The sequence below is a fragment of the Monomorium pharaonis genome, chromosome 10, assembly GCF_013373865.1.
Source record: "Monomorium pharaonis isolate MP-MQ-018 chromosome 10, ASM1337386v2, whole genome shotgun sequence".
NCBI lineage: Eukaryota > Metazoa > Arthropoda > Insecta > Hymenoptera > Formicidae > Monomorium > Monomorium pharaonis.
In genome coordinates, this window is record NC_050476.1 from 17,119,702 (window position 1) to 17,137,804 (window position 18,103).

General features: G+C 39.6%; 3 protein-coding genes across 3 annotated transcripts; all 3 read left to right on the forward strand.

Moving 5' to 3' along the window:
• The first annotated feature begins 4,468 nt into the window (after nt 1–4,468).
• On the forward strand, nt 4,469–5,758 carry LOC118647536. Its single transcript, XM_036292588.1, has one exon. The coding sequence runs from the start codon at nt 4,469–4,471 to the stop codon at nt 5,756–5,758; it is 1,290 nt and encodes a 429-aa protein (XP_036148481.1).
• A 162-nt stretch (nt 5,759–5,920) lies between these two features.
• LOC118647752 lies at nt 5,921–6,436 on the forward strand. The gene has a single exon (XM_036293193.1). It carries the CDS (start codon nt 5,942–5,944, stop codon nt 6,401–6,403), a length of 462 nt encoding a protein of 153 aa, XP_036149086.1. The 5' UTR covers nt 5,921–5,941; the 3' UTR covers nt 6,404–6,436.
• On the forward strand, nt 6,432–8,169 carry LOC118647537. The gene is made up of 3 exons (XM_036292589.1): nt 6,432–6,525; nt 6,717–7,102; nt 7,312–8,169. The coding sequence occupies exons 1-3, from the start codon at nt 6,432–6,434 to the stop codon at nt 8,167–8,169; spliced, it is 1,338 nt and encodes a 445-aa protein (XP_036148482.1).
• The last annotated feature ends 9,934 nt before the right edge of the window (nt 8,170–18,103 follow it).

An 18,103-nucleotide genomic window follows, 5' to 3' on the forward strand; every position in this document is an offset into this window, starting at 1 on the left:
ATGCATATTATAAACCTTATGATAACAATAATGAATTAAAAATAACATTTTTTAGTAGTGGTATTTTTGGTATTACTTGCCATGGTATTTTTAGTATTATTACTTTTTGCAACTCTCAAGTATAAATTAATACTCTAATATTATAGCTTTCGATATTTACTGTCAGTACTAAAAATTAACTCTAGTTTACGTTATGTGGCAGTAAGTTTCAGAACGTAGCCCATGTTACGCAATTAATTCAGCGTTTCAATTTTGCGCTTGCATTCTGAGTCATTTATTGGCTCCCTATACGTGACGTACACTGACGTCACGGTATGCGCAATGGTTTACTATATGTCTATGGGTTTACTAGTATCCTTACACTATTGGTTTGTTTGCGTCGTCATGCCCTGACATGCTCCTACTCACTCCAGCGCACTCTAATAGGTTGGCGTTATCGGAATCAACGTATTGAAGTGCGTTGGGATGAATATATAGGAGCATGTCGTGGCATGTGACGCGAACAGACCCCATGATTATAGGTCTGTTTTTTATTCCTGCACTGCTGCACTGGTGCAATAAGTTAAAATAAAGGTTTGTTTTTTATTTCTGCACTGCTGCACTAGTGCAATAAGTTAGAATAACAAAAAATATATTTGTCTTAATTTATCTTATTTGCACCAGTGCAGCAGTGCAGAAATAAAAAACAAACCTTAAGACAAATATATTTTTTCTCATTCTAACTTATTGCACTAGTGCATCAGTGCAAAAATAAAAAAACAAACTTTTATTCTAACTTATTGCACCAGTGCAGCAGTGCAGGAATAAAAAACAGACCTATAATCATGGGTTCTATATGTTCTAAGAGCATTAAGGCCATCACACAATAGGTGCGTTCGTCTTGCTCGCTTTCACGCTGTTAGTACTGACACTTATAGCGTTTTCTGCTGGGAAAACTAGTGCAACACTGGTGCGCACTGAGTGCAATTTTATTGTTCCACTGTAAAAATCAGTTCACATATTTTCAGTATTTAAGGCGATGTTGGACTGTCTCTCAAACTTGACCGAGGTCGATAATGTAGAGTCATTTATGCACATCATTAATGAGATTTTGTATATATCTCTTTTATAAATTTGGAAATTTTTTTCCAGAATTAAAGTACTGTTACGGAAACATGTTAAAAAGAGCTCGCACGGTACTGAGAGTGTGAGCAGCGGCAGCTCAGCCGGGTATAGGCGCCGTGCGAGAGCGGAATCGCGGGCGTTGGGTAAGCGCGCGTCGATGTTGTTGATTTTGCTTGACAACAGCGGTGTGGCTTTGCTGATGTCTGTTTCTTGAGTATTGAAGAGGGTTTTTCTCAGCTGGAGTGCGAGTGAGAAGTTCCCAGAAATTTGAGTTGCTCATCAGTGATCTACGGATTTGTCCAACGTTCAGGGATAGAATCGGAGGATTTTTCTACTCTTGCGTCGACGAGATCTCAGGGCGCTCGTTACAATCCCTTTCCCCTTCCGAATAGCGCGAGTCCTTTGGTTTGGCCACACGGTTGAGAGAGTCACCACCTCATTTTCAGGTACCTTCCTATTCCTTACCTCTTTTCATTTACACAAAGTCATGTCAGGTAAATGCGGGTATGATCGCAGGGCGCGTTCAGACTGTTGGACGGCCATTTTTGCGCACGTCTTGGTACTTCCTTGAGAGCAGTAACATGAGCACGATTAGTTGTTCCCGAGATTCAATTCGAGTCATTATTTACATTCTTTCTAGAAATTTATTAATTAACAACCATCCGAGAATAAAAATAAAACGCAATAACTAAAATACTAGCTCGGGTTGATCCTCGCATCACTCTCGAGGTTACAGTATTGACGATACTCTTCCCTGACGTATACTAGCTCGGGTCGACAATTCTGTCACCCTCGAGGTAACAGTATACATGCAAACAATTCAGATACTAACTCGGGTCGACTAATAACACCCTCGAGGTTACAGTATCATGATCCACGTCTTAGAGGTATACTAATTCAGGTCGAACACTCGATTCACCTTCGAGGTTACAGTATACGCTCCTTGGTAGTCTTTACCTTCCCCTTTTTTTTTGTTTTCTAATTTTAACAGCCAAAGCCGATAGCAACCGAGAAGGAAACAACGCAACCAGAAGGAGGATCCTTGCAATATAGTATCTGATTCATCCCAACCAAGGAGTATACCAGCTGAAATCCTTTTCTTTCATCATCGACACGCCATTTCCCCTTTTACCATTAAGAACGTCACCTCCTTTTCCTGAACGACACAATCTACGAAGATTTATACAAATTCTTTAATGTTATTTAAAATTAACTTTTGTTAACCAAGTTCAAAAACACAAACATACAAATACATTTTTTCGTCCTTCGAGCCGGATACATTTCACACTAGGCCAGTAGAAGATGGAGTCAACAATTTGATTACAAGAGACTCGGTTTCTGATTCAGAACGCTTCAGAGCTCGATCAGGAAGAGGACGCTTCCTTGGAGGCGCACCAAATTATCAATGCTTGTCTCGAATCCTTGGAACACCATTGGATCAAATTTCAGGAGGATCATGAAGATTTATGCCGAATCGACTCTGCCGGTCTTTACGAGACGGAATATATGATTACTCGCACCTACGAGAGGTGTCACGAGTTTTATATTCAAGCTCGTGGCAAATTATCAGCCAAGCGTGGCGGCAGCAAAGAAACGATCCCAGTCGGACGTTCCACTTCTCTCACCAACAGCGCGAATGTCACCGGGTCGCATCGCCTCGGGGCCTTGCCTAAAATAAATCTCCCTCACTTCTCGAGTAACTTGCTGGAATGGAAGTCTTTCCACGATCTTTTCTCGTTGCAATAATAAAAAACTCACGGACGTCGAGAAGATGCATTATTTAATGACGTCTCTGTCAGGCGAAGCATTGCAACTCATTACGAATCTCTCGCTATCCAACGAAAGCTTTGACATAGCGTTGTTGTGAGTGTGATGCACTCACACAAGAAATGTCGCAAGCGATATAAGGTGTCAAATGACACCTCGCGCGCGGACATCGCCCGGCCTACATACCGGGCGTCGCACCGGGCAATGCACCCGATTGCTTAATAAACAACACCCAAAATCTCCTAATTTTGGGGTGGAATCTGCATAGCTAGCAATTGCTGGCTAAGCAAAAACATTGACCAAAGGCCAGTGACCGGGAAGTACCCTCCCCGGTTATACACCAAAAATCGGTGTATATAAACACCGAGGTACAGACAGCGGCGGGCTTTGCTACACAGTATACAGCGACGAACGTATGTAGCTGACTCTCTTATATTTGTTACGGGTATCAACAAATTACGTGTAACTCAGTGTAATCAAGACATTAAATATATATATCCATTGTTATACAACAAACGGCTACAATCTCTCAAGAAACCTGACCCGAGGAGTAACGGCAGCGATCCCAAAATACCTGTGACCCTTTAACCATATAAGGGCCACAACAGTGTGGACAGCTTTGATAAAGCAATATGAAAATAAATGACTTTTGATATCTTCGTATGTGGATCGACACCTCAGTTTAAAACCATTAAAGCCCAGATCAGCGAAGGATCTCCGCACATTCGTTGCCACGGTTTCAGAGACACTCGGAGCTTTGCGTCTATTGGGATGCTCTGTAGATGGCTGGGACCCTCTTCTTCTGCAAATTTTGAGCAAGTTATTGGATGCAGATTCCCGGGAGACTTGGGAATTAAATCTTGGAACCACCACATCCTATCCTAGCTTTTCACAATTCAAAAAGTTTTTAGTTGGCCGCTCGCTAGCCATGATGAACCTGGCATCCTTACCCATGAATTCCAGCGGAGGCAAGGATCAAAGCAGGCGAGAGAGAGACTTTTCCCATGGCAAGGCTACTGTGCATCTCGCTGCATCAGATTCAAACCAAGGCACAGAGTGCCCACTCTGCGCGTCCTCGCATCAACTCTTCCGTTGCCCGACCTACCTAGGGAAGAACTTCCAACAAAGACAGGACATCGTTTCAAAGCATCGGCAGTGCTATAACTGTTTAGGCCCTCATGCTGTACGACAGTGCCGCAGCACCCGACGATGTTTGAAATGTGGCAAACGACATCACTCGTCACTTCATGACCAGACCGCAGCTAGCAACGCTACAGCCTCTGCGACCGTTTCTCATGAAGGAAGAATCATTCTCAGTGATGATGCTTCCCCGGCTGCAGTTCCGCAATGACTAACAGCTGCTCAAGAGGAGACGGAATTGCCTTTACCCCTTCGGTGTTCCACGCTGCTTGCTACCTGCCGAGCTGTGATTCGACCGGTGAGTCAGGTTTCTTACCCCGTGCGCCTGCTCATTGATCAAGGATCCCAACTAACTTTTGTTTTGGAAGTTCTGGTTCAAAACCTCCGTATTCCCCGCAGAGCCTCTGCAATCCCTTTAGTGGGGATCGGTGGCACGGCAGCCGGGTGCACCCGAGGAATGGTAACGATAGGTCTTCATTCCATTCACGACTCTCAAAAATCTTGCTCAATTCAAGCCTTTGTTTTACCACGGCTCACAGCAAAATTACCTATCTACGATGTTGTCCGGAGGACCTGGCCACATATTAACGGTCTTCAGTTAGCTGATCCAGAGTTCTTCCGCCCGGGTCACGTGGACGTTATTATCGGTTCGGATAACTACGGTCACATTATTTGTGACGGTTTATACAAGGGTGGTCCCAAAGAACCGGTAGCACAGAAAACTCTTTTCGGCTGGATTTTATCTGGGCCTGTAACATCTGAGAGTTCGTTGCAAGATCCGTTAGCGTACCACTGCTCTGTTGACGATTCTTTACAAGAAATATTTCTTACACAATTTTGGAAACAAGAGGAAATAGTTCCTTTGGCATCATCCCTCCTCTCCCCAGACGAAGCCGAATGCGAGAAACATTTTGCTACCACGCATAGACGCGATTTCACAGGTCGATATGTAGTCCGACTTCCTTTCAAGTCTTTCTCCCATACTTTGGGAGACTCACGGAGGTCTGCCCTCGCCTGTCTGTCGAGACTCACGAAGCGCTTTTCAATCAACGCAAAATATAAACAACTGTACGAAGAATTTATCCAAGAGTATTTATCTTTAGGTCACATGAAGGAGGCGCCGACGGAAGAGGAGTTTCTTCGCTTCCATCTTCCCCACCATGGAATTGTCAAGCAACAGAACGGGTCACCTAAAATTTGTGTAGTTTTCAACGGATCAAGTCGCACCTCCACAAATGTTTCCCTCAATGACATCCTTCATTCAGGTGCTAAACTCCAGGTTGATATAGCCAAGGTTCTTCTGTGGGCTCGTTCTCATCGCTTTATCTTTGTGGCCGACATCGTTAAAATGTTTCGACAGATATCTGTGCACCCTGAGGACTGGAGGTACCAGAGCATTCTGTGGCAAAGACCTGACCAGGAGGTCATAGTTTATTACCTCACCACGGTCACGTACGGACTCAGCTGCGCGCCGTTCCTAGCCCTCCGCTGTTTACAACAGCTAATAGAGGATGAAGGGCCAAAATACGCCAAGACAATTTCCCCTTTGTCCAAGGGTCGCTACATGGACGATATTTTTGGTGGAGCGGACTCAATCATCGAGGCAAAAGAAATAATTCAGCAAGTGAAGAAGTTGTGCAACGCCGGGGGGTTTCCTTTACTAAAGTGGCAAAGTAATAACCCCGAACTTCTGCCTACCGCAACCATTACGAATCCGGGGAACGAAGTTAATTTAGAATTTGAATGAACTCTCATCAAAATTCTGGGGATTGAGTGGAAGCCGTCCACAGACACCTTTCATTTTTCAATTCAGTCGTCAAATACTACCAAGTATACGAAACGCGCTATTTTGTCCGAAATTGCGAGACTTTTTGATCCATTGGGCCTGTTGTCCCCAGTCATTATACGTGCCAAGATTTTGCTGCAAGAGATGTGGCTGCTTAAGGTTGAGTGGGACGAATCTCTTCCCGAGTCAGTACAGCAACGGTGGAGTGACTTTCGACAGGAATTACTTTTATTATCACAGGTTTCCATTCCACGGTGGCTGGGCCTTCTGACTACATTGATGGAGTTGCACGGATTTGCTGACGCGTCGAATCTTGCTATGGCAGCAGTTGTCTATGTGAGGACCGAAACTTCGGACAAAGAATTTTCTGTGAGGCTCGCCTGCGCAAAATCCCGCGTAGCTCCCCTCAAGCGAGTCACCATCCCTCGTCTGGAGTTATGTGCCGCCCTTCTTCTTGCTCGGCTTATGAAACATACCATTGAAACTCTCGATTTAAAAGAGACTCCCATCTTTCTATGGACAGACTCTTCGGCGACCCTTGCCTGGATTACTGCACATCCTTCCCGTTGGAAAGATTACGTCCGAAACAGAGTCTCAACGATATAAGAGTTGCTGCCTTCAGCTTCATGGCGGTATGTACCAGGGAAGGAGAATCCCGCTGATTGTGCATCACGTGGTCTTTGCACAGAGCGTTTCATCGAGCACGAGCTTTGGTGGAACGGTCCAACGTGACTTTCAAGTTTGTCAACTGGGTGGCCTTCTTTAAGGGCACAACTTCCACCCAATATAGATCTCGAGAATCGATCTGACTGCGCTTTATCGGCTGTGACCCATCCAACTCCGTACTGGAACTTACTAGACCGCTACTCCTCGTTAAAATGTCTGTTAAGAATCACGGCTCTTTGTCAACGATTTGTAGCGCGTTTGAGGAAGCAACCGAATCTTTCCTCAGAATCTCTTAGCCCGGAAGATCTTCACAGTCGACTGTTGTGGTGTAAGATCGTACAACAATCTTGGTTCTCTCACGAGATACGCATTCTTTTTCAGGGAGGAAACCTTTCTCGTTTTAATCACTTGATTCGACTCACTCCGTTTATCGATAAGGACGGGATTTTGAGAGTGGGCGGTCGTCTCCACTTCGCCAAGATCGACGACGAAACTAAACACCCAGTCATTCTGCCACGACGTTCGCCTTTTACGACACTTGTCATTGCCGACGCTCACTGCAGAACTCTTCACGGAGGTACTCAAGTGACTTTAAGTTTTCTGCGACAAACCTACTGGGTCCTCGGAGGCAGAGCTCCGGTCCGCTCGTTTATCCTAAAGTGTGTCCGATGTGCCCGATATCGCGGCCAAAGGGCATAACAGTTGATGGGGCAACTCCCTTCCTCCAGAGTGGTGCCTTCCTTTCTTACATGCCGGACTTGATTACGCTGGTCCCATGCAACTTAAAACATGGAGAGGAAGAGCCGCACGAACTTATAAGAGCTATCTAACGATTTTTATCTGTTTAGCCACCTCGGCCATCCATATTGAAATCGGATTACACCACGAAAGCTTTCTTAGCGGCATATAAGAGATTTTCCGGCCGCCGTGGAGTTTGCGCGACTTTGCGAAGCAACTGCGGGACAAATTTTGTCGGCGCAGATTCGATCTTACGTCAACGTTTTGCTACGTCGTCCAAACAGCTGCGGGACCTGGCATTTCTCCTCGCGAATGACGGAATCAAGTGGCTATTCAATCCTCTTTCCGCGCCGCACTTTGGAGGAAAATGGGAAGCAGCTGTGAAATCTACCAAGTATCACCTCACTAGCTTGCTAGGTGACACCACCCTTACTTATGAGGAACTGTCCACGATAGTAATCCAAATAGAGGCCGTTTTGAACTCACGCCCTCTTTGCCCGTTGTCTGACGACCCAGAGGATCTGTTTGCCTTGACGCCAGGTCATTTTCTCATCGGTGAGGCACCAACTGTAATACCGGAGCCTAGTCTGGCCGAGGAGACTCTTTCCCGACTTTCGCGGTGGCAGTTGGTCCGTCAGAAAGTGGATCTCTTCTGGAATAGATGGTCTGCTGAATGCCTTCAGAGATTTCAGGCTACTTCTAAATGGCACCACCCATCCAACTGCATAGTCAAAGGATCGCTGGTTCTCGTGACTGATGAGCGTTACCCACCAGCCAAATGGCCACTGGGAAGAGTTATCGAGCTGCATAAAGGACCTGATGGATTGGCCAGAGTTGTGACGCTTCGGACAGCCAGTGGATTTTACAAAAGGCCTATCACGAAACTTTGTGTCCTACCTATTGACCCCGACGCAGGCTATCTGACGGCGTCGCCGGATGCCGGGGGGAATGTTACGGAAACGTGTTAAAAAGAGCTCGCACGGTCCTGAGAGTGCGAGCGGCGGCAGCTCAGCCGGGTATAGGCGCCGTGCGAGCGGAATCGCGGGCGTTGGGTGAGCGCGCGTCGATGTTGTTGATTTTGCTTGACAACAGCGGTGTGGCTTTGCTGATGTCTGTTTCTTGAGTATTGAAGATTGTTTTTCTCAGCTGGAGTGCAAGTGAGAAGTTCCCAGAAATTTGAGTTGCTCATCGGTGATCTACGGATTTGTCCAACGTTCAGGGATAGAATCGAAGGATTTCTCTACTCTTGCGTCGACGAGATCTCAGGGCGCCCGTTTGCAATCCTTTTTCCCTTCCGAATAGCGCGAGTTCTTTGGTTTGGCCACACGGTTGAGAGAGTCACCACCTCATTTTCAGGTACCTTCCTATTCCTTACCTCTTTTCATTTACACAAAGTCATCAGGTAAATGCGGGTATGATCGCAGAGCGCGTTCAGACTGTTGGACGGCCATTTTTGCGCACGTCTCGATACGTTCCTTGAGAACAGTAACATGAGCACGATTAGTTATTCCCGGGATTCAATTCGAGTCATTACTTACATTTTTTCTAGAAATTTATTAATTAACAACCCTCCGAGAATAAAAATAAAACGCAATAACTAAAATACTAGCTCGGGTTGATCCTCGCATCACCCTCGAGGTAACAGTATACATGCAAACAATTCAGATACTAACTCGGGTCGACTAATAACACTCTCGAGGTTACAGTATCATGATCCACCTCTTTATTACTAACTCAGGTCGAACACTCGATTCACCTTCGAGGTTACAGTATACGCTCCCTGGTAGTCTTTACTTTCCCCTTTTTTTTGTTTTCTAATTTTAACAGCCAAAGCCGATAGCAACCAAGAAGGAAACAACGCAACCAGAAGGAGGATCCTTGCAATATAGTATCCGATTCATCCCAACCAAGGAGTATACCAGCTGAAATCCTTTTCTTTCATCATCGACACGCCACTTTTCCTCCTACCATTAAGAACGTCACCTCCTTTTCCTGAACGACGAGCACAATTTACGAAGATTTATACAAATTCTTTAATGTTATTTAAAATTAACTTTTGTTAACCAAGTTCAAAAACACAAACATACAAATACAAGTACACATATTAATATCCATTTGTGAATTGGACTTTATATCGAGGACAAAAAATATTTTTTTTATTGCTCTACTTATTGACTTTTTACGCGTATATAACCTAAATTTTCGTTTCACAATTTTGTTTCAATTAGGCACTAAAATCTAATTTTCGAAATTCGACACTGTTTGTTCTTGTCGTCTACTAGTCTGTGAATACGAATTTCGTAGGTACAAACTGTAGATCTTTTATATTAAGCAAACATATTGTTATGATGTGACAGCAAATTAACAATTTTTTCTTGTTTTTGGAGAAAATTCCACTCCACAGATTGATAGCAATGCGTATTTTTTTATTCTGGAGGATTTTCAAATTATAAAAAAAATAAAAAGATATTGTTAAACAAAAATTACTATCTTTTTGTTGGTAAAACAGACAACTCCAGCATCCCCTTAATGTTCTACTGACAAATTGATGTAAAAAAATTGCACCGAGTGCAACTTTTGCTCCACCGTCTTTCGAGACCAGTGCCAGTGCAAATTAAATAGATGTTATGTTTGTGCTTTAAGGTATTACATTTATAATTATTATCCTTTATAAGAAATTTATTAGTTTACAAAAATTAGATAGTAATATTCATGATTTAATTACAAAATTTATTTTTGTTTTTCTCTATCATAAAGAGAAAAGAGAACGTTATTTTAATAAAATTATGCAATGATCAAATAAAATAATGTTTCAAAAAATTTTTAAAAAGAAAATAGTATTTCCATAACATTAATTATCTTCTAGAAAATATAGTCAACTATTTAAAATTGATTGTACTATAGAATTTCATTTATGTAACAAATATATTAATAAAAATATAATTATATAATTTAAAAAATAAAAGCATGATACAGGTTGTAACCGCGGCTCGCGAGCGACGGCCAACTTCGCCTCCGTCTCTGGTCGCGGCCCTGAGTCGCCCGGGTGTCGGGGCGACTATCTTTGAGAGATTTCTCGACGCAATACTAAGTTGGGCGCCAGGTACGTTAAGCGTACCACTCTGTGTGCACCAAATCGCGAATGAACGTTACGGTAGCCGAATCGCGGGAAAGACGGGCGCACGCTAGGCGACCGGGGCGTTAGCGGCTCCGATATCCAGCTGCTCAGCCCTCAAATGGCAGAGGGGGAGGTTCGGTGCGGGCGGATGAAATCGGGAAAGCGAGAGAATCAGTGACACAACATTAATGTAACAGAAAGAATTAACAATTGTATTTGATCGGATATTTTACAAGGTCTGACGGCTCTGTAGAGTGGCGATGGTTTGCGCGCGCTACCAGCTGACGACCGCTGGGTATCGTATCTCGCGGAAACGGGATGCTTGACGAGCGGATTATTGTGCGTACGCGGGAATTCTCTGGCTTGTCTACGCTTGACCCGGCGTCGTTGGAAGACGCCAAACTCTCGATAGAATGACGACCTCGTCAAGGGCGAACGGGACAAACTGTAACTCCGAGCCCGCGCGCTAACGGATCTCGCGAGCAATAAGCGCGATAATTATTATTCACTCGCCAACCAGGCGGTTCGAGACGATTACATCGAATATTATCAGAGCGCAATTACCGAAGGGCTCGCGACGTAAATGCGATCGACCAAATTACACAGTCTTAATGATAATTTTCCAAGGCGCGACAATTAACAACACGGGAATGACCCGTGACACGACGACCGGACGAAATGACGATTGACTCGGCTGCGGATCGGGACGCACACGCAACGCGATGATAATACGAAATGTACAGCACGGAGCGAAATCACGCGGGCGGGCGCGATCGGGCGAGACAACGGTGCTCCGATAAATCCGCGAGCTCGTGGCCTCATTCAGTACGCCGGAAAATACTACGATAATTACGCGGCTTCCCCGCGGCTCGCCCAATCCGCGAAATCGGTGGCTTTACAATCGTGTGACGCTCGTCTCACCACGTCGTCTCTCTCTCGTTCGCCTCCTCCGGGTCGGGATGATCTCAGCCCCTGCGTCCTTTCTTACAGCTCTCGGCTTGGGATTCCGGAACGCATGCACAGTATATTTTACTAACAAGGAGACCTTACGGGTCATGGTTCATCGATTCTTTTCATACTTATAGGATTTGAAGATCAGTACCCGGACTTCAATTTCCTAAAGCAGTACGATGCGCTTCTCAAAAATACTCGAAAAAATCGATTTTGAAGATTTCAGATATCTTTAAGTATAGAAAATTTTGACCTATCGTCAGAGCCGCTCGTAGCCGAGCGCACAGAGCTCTAATTTCGTAAGCGCGGAGTCGCTGGTTCGATTCTCGCTCTGTCCCCAATTTTTTTTTAATAAGTCAATGGAGTTTTTTTTAAATCCTATATCTTAACATTTATCAAATTGAAATGCTAATTAATTATTAAATATTTATTCGTTATTTTTTAAATAAAAATTAACATTTTTTTATTTTTAATTACCACTTGCTTGAAAATGCGAATATTTATAATAAATTAAAATTTGGTACAAAAATGGAAAAGGTCTTATTGTTAAATGCAAAAATAATATGAATAAATAATATTCAGTTATTTTATCGCTTACATTTTACGCTGTATCTTTAACACATTAGTCGGAGTTTACAAGTCGAGTTTATTGTAAGTCGATCCTGATTGATCCCCATTCTCTCGCATCTAGTCGTGAACAAAGAACAGCCTTGCAAAAAGTGAGAGAAGTAAGGGTTCCGAGAGAGCAGATGCTGTGCTATTCGTATTTTACCGTTAAATAAAAATAAAGAGATGTTAATTTTCATTTAAAAAATAACGAATAAATATTTAATAATTAATTAGCATTTCAATTTGATAAATGTTAAGATATAGATTAATAAAAAACTCCATTGACTTATTTAAAAAAAATTAAGGCCAGAGCGAGAATCGAATCAGCGACTCCGCGCTTACGAAATTAGAGCTCTGTGCGCTCGGCTACGAGCGGCTCTGACGATAGATCAAAATTTTCTGTACTTAAAGATATCGGAAATCTTCAAAATCGATTTTCTCAAGTATTTTTGAGAAGCGCATAGTATTGCTTTAGGAAATTGAAGTCCGGGTACTGATCTTGAAATCCTATAAATATGAAAAAAATCGATGACCCATGACCCGTAAGGTCCTCTTGTAAGTCCGCAGCACGAGTGAGGAATCCTGGATCTCGCGGGAGCCGCTCGGCGGCGCGCCCCACCGTGCCCCCGGCACTCCGGGCCCTTATTGGCTGATCTCGCAAAAATCGATTTTCGCGCAGAGCGCGGTGCCCACGCTGTCGCCGGCTGATCGATCCAAGCCCGGCGGTCGATAGTTAGTGGTCCCGGGCACGAAAATCCTGGCGCCTCCTTCCACGGTCGTTTCTTCTCTCCTTGCCAGGCGCATCCTCCGCCATCAGGGCGTTATTTCCTCCTCGACGGGGCGTTGGTGGATCATTAGCTGTCGCGATCCTCTCGCCGGACTTCCTGCGGCACCGGGTCTGTAGTCGCCCCGTCGGGATGCCGGCTTCGCGCCGTCGCTGGATCCTGAAAGCGTGATTCGGCGGCAGTATCAAAATTCTCAAATGGCACAAACGGTAGGCAAGATAAGGGCGGCATTACCTGCGGACCCCCGCTTAGAAAGGGTCTTCGTTGACTCCCTCGATGTCCATTCCTCTGCAATCTCCGGGAAGGTTCTCCGTCGAGACGAGACGTCCGAAAATTACAACAAGACCTTCAGAGCCATTGATCTCCGCCGCACCCGCGGTATAGCGCTCGCAAAAATCTTAACAATTAATTGAACGGACAGCACATAGGACGTCACACACACAAAAGTACAAGATAATACGCTTTTGCGTCCGCTCCCGAGCGGGAGGACGCAGGGCTCGCGTGATGTTACTGCGTAAGGGCCCTCAGGGCCTTGTGACGGACAGCAGCCTGCGGCTGTCACAATGTATATTAGAATATTATTGTAAAGGAAATTTTTTACTAATATAATTTATATATAATCATACCATTTATTAGTAGAATTTGTAGATTTACTTCCTAATAAGTTGTTAATTTATTATTACATATATATGTAATTATTCTCTGAACAGACATTTGTCGAAACGACATTAAAAAGATTTTACGCACAGTCCTAGCAATACAACAAATACTTTTAGACTCAAATTTTTGCTAGATGCAAGAGGAAAATATAGATTTTGATTTGCTAATCTTGAATATTAACCAGTTACAGGAATTTAATAAAAAACTCAGTGAATGTTCTACTCGATTGCAATATGTAAGTTCTGTTTCTTAATAAAATTTGTACCACATATTTCAATTATTTTCTTTTTATATTTTTCTTTATTTCTTTATTTGTAGATTTTTTTATATTTAAAAACATTAACCTAACAGTTCTGAAAAGATGTTAAATGTATTGTTATTTTATACAAGCAAAAAACTAATTAAAATTTGGACATAAGTTAAAACAATGTTATTTTGTAAAAACGAAATACAAAGAAGTATTAAAATTTAATAAAAAGATATTTAAAATTAATACACAGAGAGAAAAGTTTCTTTGGATTTAATAAATTTTCTTTAAGTCAAACAAATTTGTTCATTGGTATACGCCAATGAAACTGATGTTTGAACTAACAAATATAATTGTTTGGACTTTTAAACAAAGTAATTGTTTCTTTTAAATAAAATATTTTTTGAAAAAATTTAGTTTTTTCTTTGATTCAAATTCTAGTGTTATTCAACAATAAAACACTATTTGAGCACATATTTTTCTTGCAAGGAGACAGAAGCTCGTGACCGAATAGGTGATTACTACTACATGCAGAAAAAAAATTCGTTATCGAAACTAAAATTTAGCCATAACAACTAAGATGTATCTTTAAGATGTAATAAAAAATACGTAGACCCAAAGAGCTCACTACGATGTCATAGGTTGATGCGTTTTTTGTCACCCTGGGTGGTCTGCTTATATAGCCTTTGAAGTGTAAATTGCATTACGAGAAAGGTGTCACGTGCATCGTCGCCTAGTGGCGGTCCGCGAACTACATCGCGGCTGCTGCGACCATATAAGATTGAATCTTATTTGAATCAAATAATGTTTTTATTTAAATTAAATATTTAAATTAAATTGTTTCAAATAATAGTGATTATTTCGCCAAACAATATGATTTAATGTAACGAAACAATTAATATTTTGTAAGAAATAAATTTTTTCCAGTGAAACAAATATAATTCAAACAAATACATATATTAAATTCAAAGAAACAGTTCTCTCTGTGTAGAAACAAGAATTAATAAATTATAAAATAATAAATTGTGAGAAAATGCTCTCTACTAATTTTTAATGATTTTTTTTCATAAATCAAACCTGCAAATTTATAGCAAGAAATATATTAAAAAATTATTAATACTATCACAACTTAGTAAGTGATTGTTACAATCTAATTAAAACACAGGTATGTTTTATATTTTTATAGAAAAAGATAATTCGGACAATAGGAGGTATAACTCCACATAAACATGTACGTAACGCCATGCGATCAACAATAGCTGACGTATTAGCTTATAAAATGACATGGACCAGTAAAAAAATAAGATAAAAGCTCAAAGTATGATATTCATTACCCTTATTATTGGTATATGGTGTTCATTTTTTATTTATTATTTCTTTTTTTTAATATGTTATAATAAAATTAATTAATTTTTTACATATAATTTTTGCAGTCAATAACAAATTTTTAAGTTATTTTTGTTTACATTGTACAAATGTAATGTTATTTACTTAACATGTACTTAACATTTACAAAATAGAATATCAATTACTTGACATTCTATTAAAACAAACGTCTTATTTACGTAAATAATAAAAACTTATCTATATTTACAAAATATAATAAAAAGTTTTATTTGACATATTAAATTTATTTACATATTACTTTACTATTACTGTTTTTTTATTATTATTTCACCCCTATTCTAATAGATACAGTTGTCTGAAACATTTAAAAAAATTATAATAAATTTATTAATATAATTTTTTAATTAAGATTAATTGTAATAACAAAAAAATTATAATTCTTTTTAACAGTTCAATGTATATAAAAATGTTAACATAGAACAAGTTTTTATATTATTGAAAAATATATTTGGATTATTTACAATTTATAAATCATTTTATTTATAATAAGAGATTTTTTATTTTTTATTATTTAATATTTGTAGATATGCACATAAAGAGTTGTAATGACTAAAAAATGTATAAATATATTTTTTTACTAATTTTAATGCATAGTTTTAAAAAAATGTAATAATTTATATTAAAAATTTGTAGTAATTTACGAATTCGTTTTCTTAACCCTGATAATTATAAGATGATACAAAGCTATGAACGGTTATCTTCTACCATCACGTTATTTAATCAAAATTTTAAAATTATTCCAATTAATCTTATTAAGTTTTTATTTATTTTATTAAATATTTGACATTTTTATATTATCTAACATCCTAATCCTCTTATCGTTTTTGATCATATTAATGTACACATATATGTTAGTTTCCAGTCTTTAAATAATCTCACGATATTATATAAAATTTTTCTTATTTCTAATATATAATAAATGAATCTCTATAAATGAATCAATTAATTTTTATAAATTCGCTTTCATCCCGTAAGCAAAACAATTTAAATATAATGAACAGGTCCACAATTTATTAAACACACCAATAAAATTCTTGTTAAAATCTTTTTTGGTAGAATTATTGAAATAAAAGTTATTAGATTTTGTTTTCAGAAACTCTTGTTGCTAATAGAAATATTTCTGTCGCTGATGTTCAGAAAGTGATCAAATCATGGTTGCAACATGCAGGCGATCGTATTTTTCAACAAAAAGAAAATAGACCACTGAACAATTAAAAAAAGATATTCTGCATTAATGTTAATAAGATATATAATAAGATAATAAGATAATATCGTAAGAATGTGATATTAACTCAATTTTAGCCAGAATGTTACGTGTTTCCCTTTGTGTTCTTATTGGTTTAAATATAATATTATATATTTTTGTATATTTGCAGCAACAAATCCTGAAAAAGGTTAGGTATAAGTATACTTAGCGTAATAAGTAATAGGAAAATGAATAAGAGGATAAGAGAAGCTTAAAAATGTCATAATTTGGAAAAAAAATTATTAATAGTATATTATAATAATATATATTTTAAAAATTTTTGATACGTATGTCCGTATATTCATAAGTATATATATTTTCTCAATTTGCTATATGGATAAAGTTGTAATAGTTTTTCACTTTTTATAAATTGTTTTTTATAAATAAAAATTGTCAAACAAAATGTATGATAAACAGCTATTATTTAAATATAAATATTATATAAATATATATGTTGTTAATTTTCCTAAACCTTTACAATATTATCTTTTAGATATCATTAATGAGAAATTTATATGTTGACATGTTTCAGATTTCTTTTAGACATCATAAATAAGAAAGTTATATGTTGACATAAATAAGATGTCTTGTAAATATCATAAATAAGAACTATATATGTTAACAAACTTTGACTATTTAAAGATATCCGATTTAAGAAATCTTTTAGATATCAGTTTCGTGATATCTTTCTGTTCTCAAAAAACGGCGCATTGGTTAACATTCTGACATCATTATGTTATCTTTTAGAAGTCTCGCTTTATGTTATCATTTTCAGAAACGGGATATTTTTTAGAGATCTTTTTGACAACATATTGTTCACTGGGTAGTGTCCCTATGCGAACTAGAATACTATGAATGTGTTCGGGGAGAACGCTATTAACATCAGTCTGTCCTTATTCTATTTCTAATGAGCAATGAAGATAGATTAATGCTGATAGCGTCTCCCGAACGCATCCTGTGAGTATCGAGAAAATTTAGAAGAGCGTTATAGAGTGACGTCCTATAGAATGTATCACGCATGTATCGAACTTTACAACCAATCACAGATGTTCCGCTGTTATCAGCATGCTAAAATTTTTTCTACTGTTTTATTCTACTGTTTCGTGAAGACGATTAGGTGACAGCAGAACTAACGGATCGTCAATCACTAGATCATTCTGATAAAATTCTTTCAAACATTATATTGAAACCGTGCTGTGATTGTGATCTATTGTTTCCACTTCCGCGAGAGTTACTCCAGGGTATCGATCGTGTAATTTTTTCTCTAAGGCGGAAACGTGAAAAGTGAAGAGTTTCAAGTTAGTGTCTCTTTCTATTTAACACTAATAGAAAGAGACAGTTACATGAAACTTTTCGCTTTTCAATTTCCGCCCTAAGAAAAAAGTTACACGATTGCGGCCCAGAGGAGCAGTGTGTCCGTCGTGATATGCGTTTCGAACAACAACGCTCGACGCGCAGGATCGTAGATCGATGCCAACGTACTAAACAAATTAGAACAAAGCGCCGCGACGATCGCAAAGTACACCAGGAGTGACGTCGACGCGATGTACGTTCATTTGTATAAAAAGAGAAGGAATTAAAACAGGAGAGGAAAAAACAAAATTATTTGTAGCTCTTTTTATTTCCCATCCCATAAATAATTCCACCTGTGCACCGAGATTAGCAGGGACGAACTTGAAATTCCGTTCCGAAGTTGCAATCGCGGTTTACGTAATACGCAATAATAATATCGCGATGAGTCATTAGCTCTCGCGAGTCTCCTCGGAGCTCCCGGACAGTTTGACGTTCCGCGCTAAAAGACACTAAATCACTTTCTAAATAGCTACAAATCAATTGGTTAAACAAATAAATGTGTCAATCATATACCAAATCATTCAAT

What these genes read in the sequence shown, in the direction of transcription:
- LOC118647536 (XM_036292588.1), top strand. Translation starts at nt 4,469, where the DNA reads ATGGTAACGATAGGTCTTCATTCCATTCACGACTCTCAAAAATCTTGC.
- LOC118647752 (XM_036293193.1), top strand. Translation starts at nt 5,942, where the DNA reads ATGTGGCTGCTTAAGGTTGAGTGGGACGAATCTCTTCCCGAGTCAGTA.
- LOC118647537 (XM_036292589.1), top strand. Translation starts at nt 6,432, where the DNA reads ATGTACCAGGGAAGGAGAATCCCGCTGATTGTGCATCACGTGGTCTTT. An exon ending in CTTTGGTGGAACGGTCCAAC is followed by an intron (nt 6,526 to 6,716) that starts GTGACTTTCAAG and finishes AACGATTTGTAG; the next exon opens with CGCGTTTGAGGAAGCAACCG. An exon ending in TCCTCGGAGGCAGAGCTCCG is followed by an intron (nt 7,103 to 7,311) that starts GTCCGCTCGTTT and finishes TTATCTGTTTAG; the next exon opens with CCACCTCGGCCATCCATATT.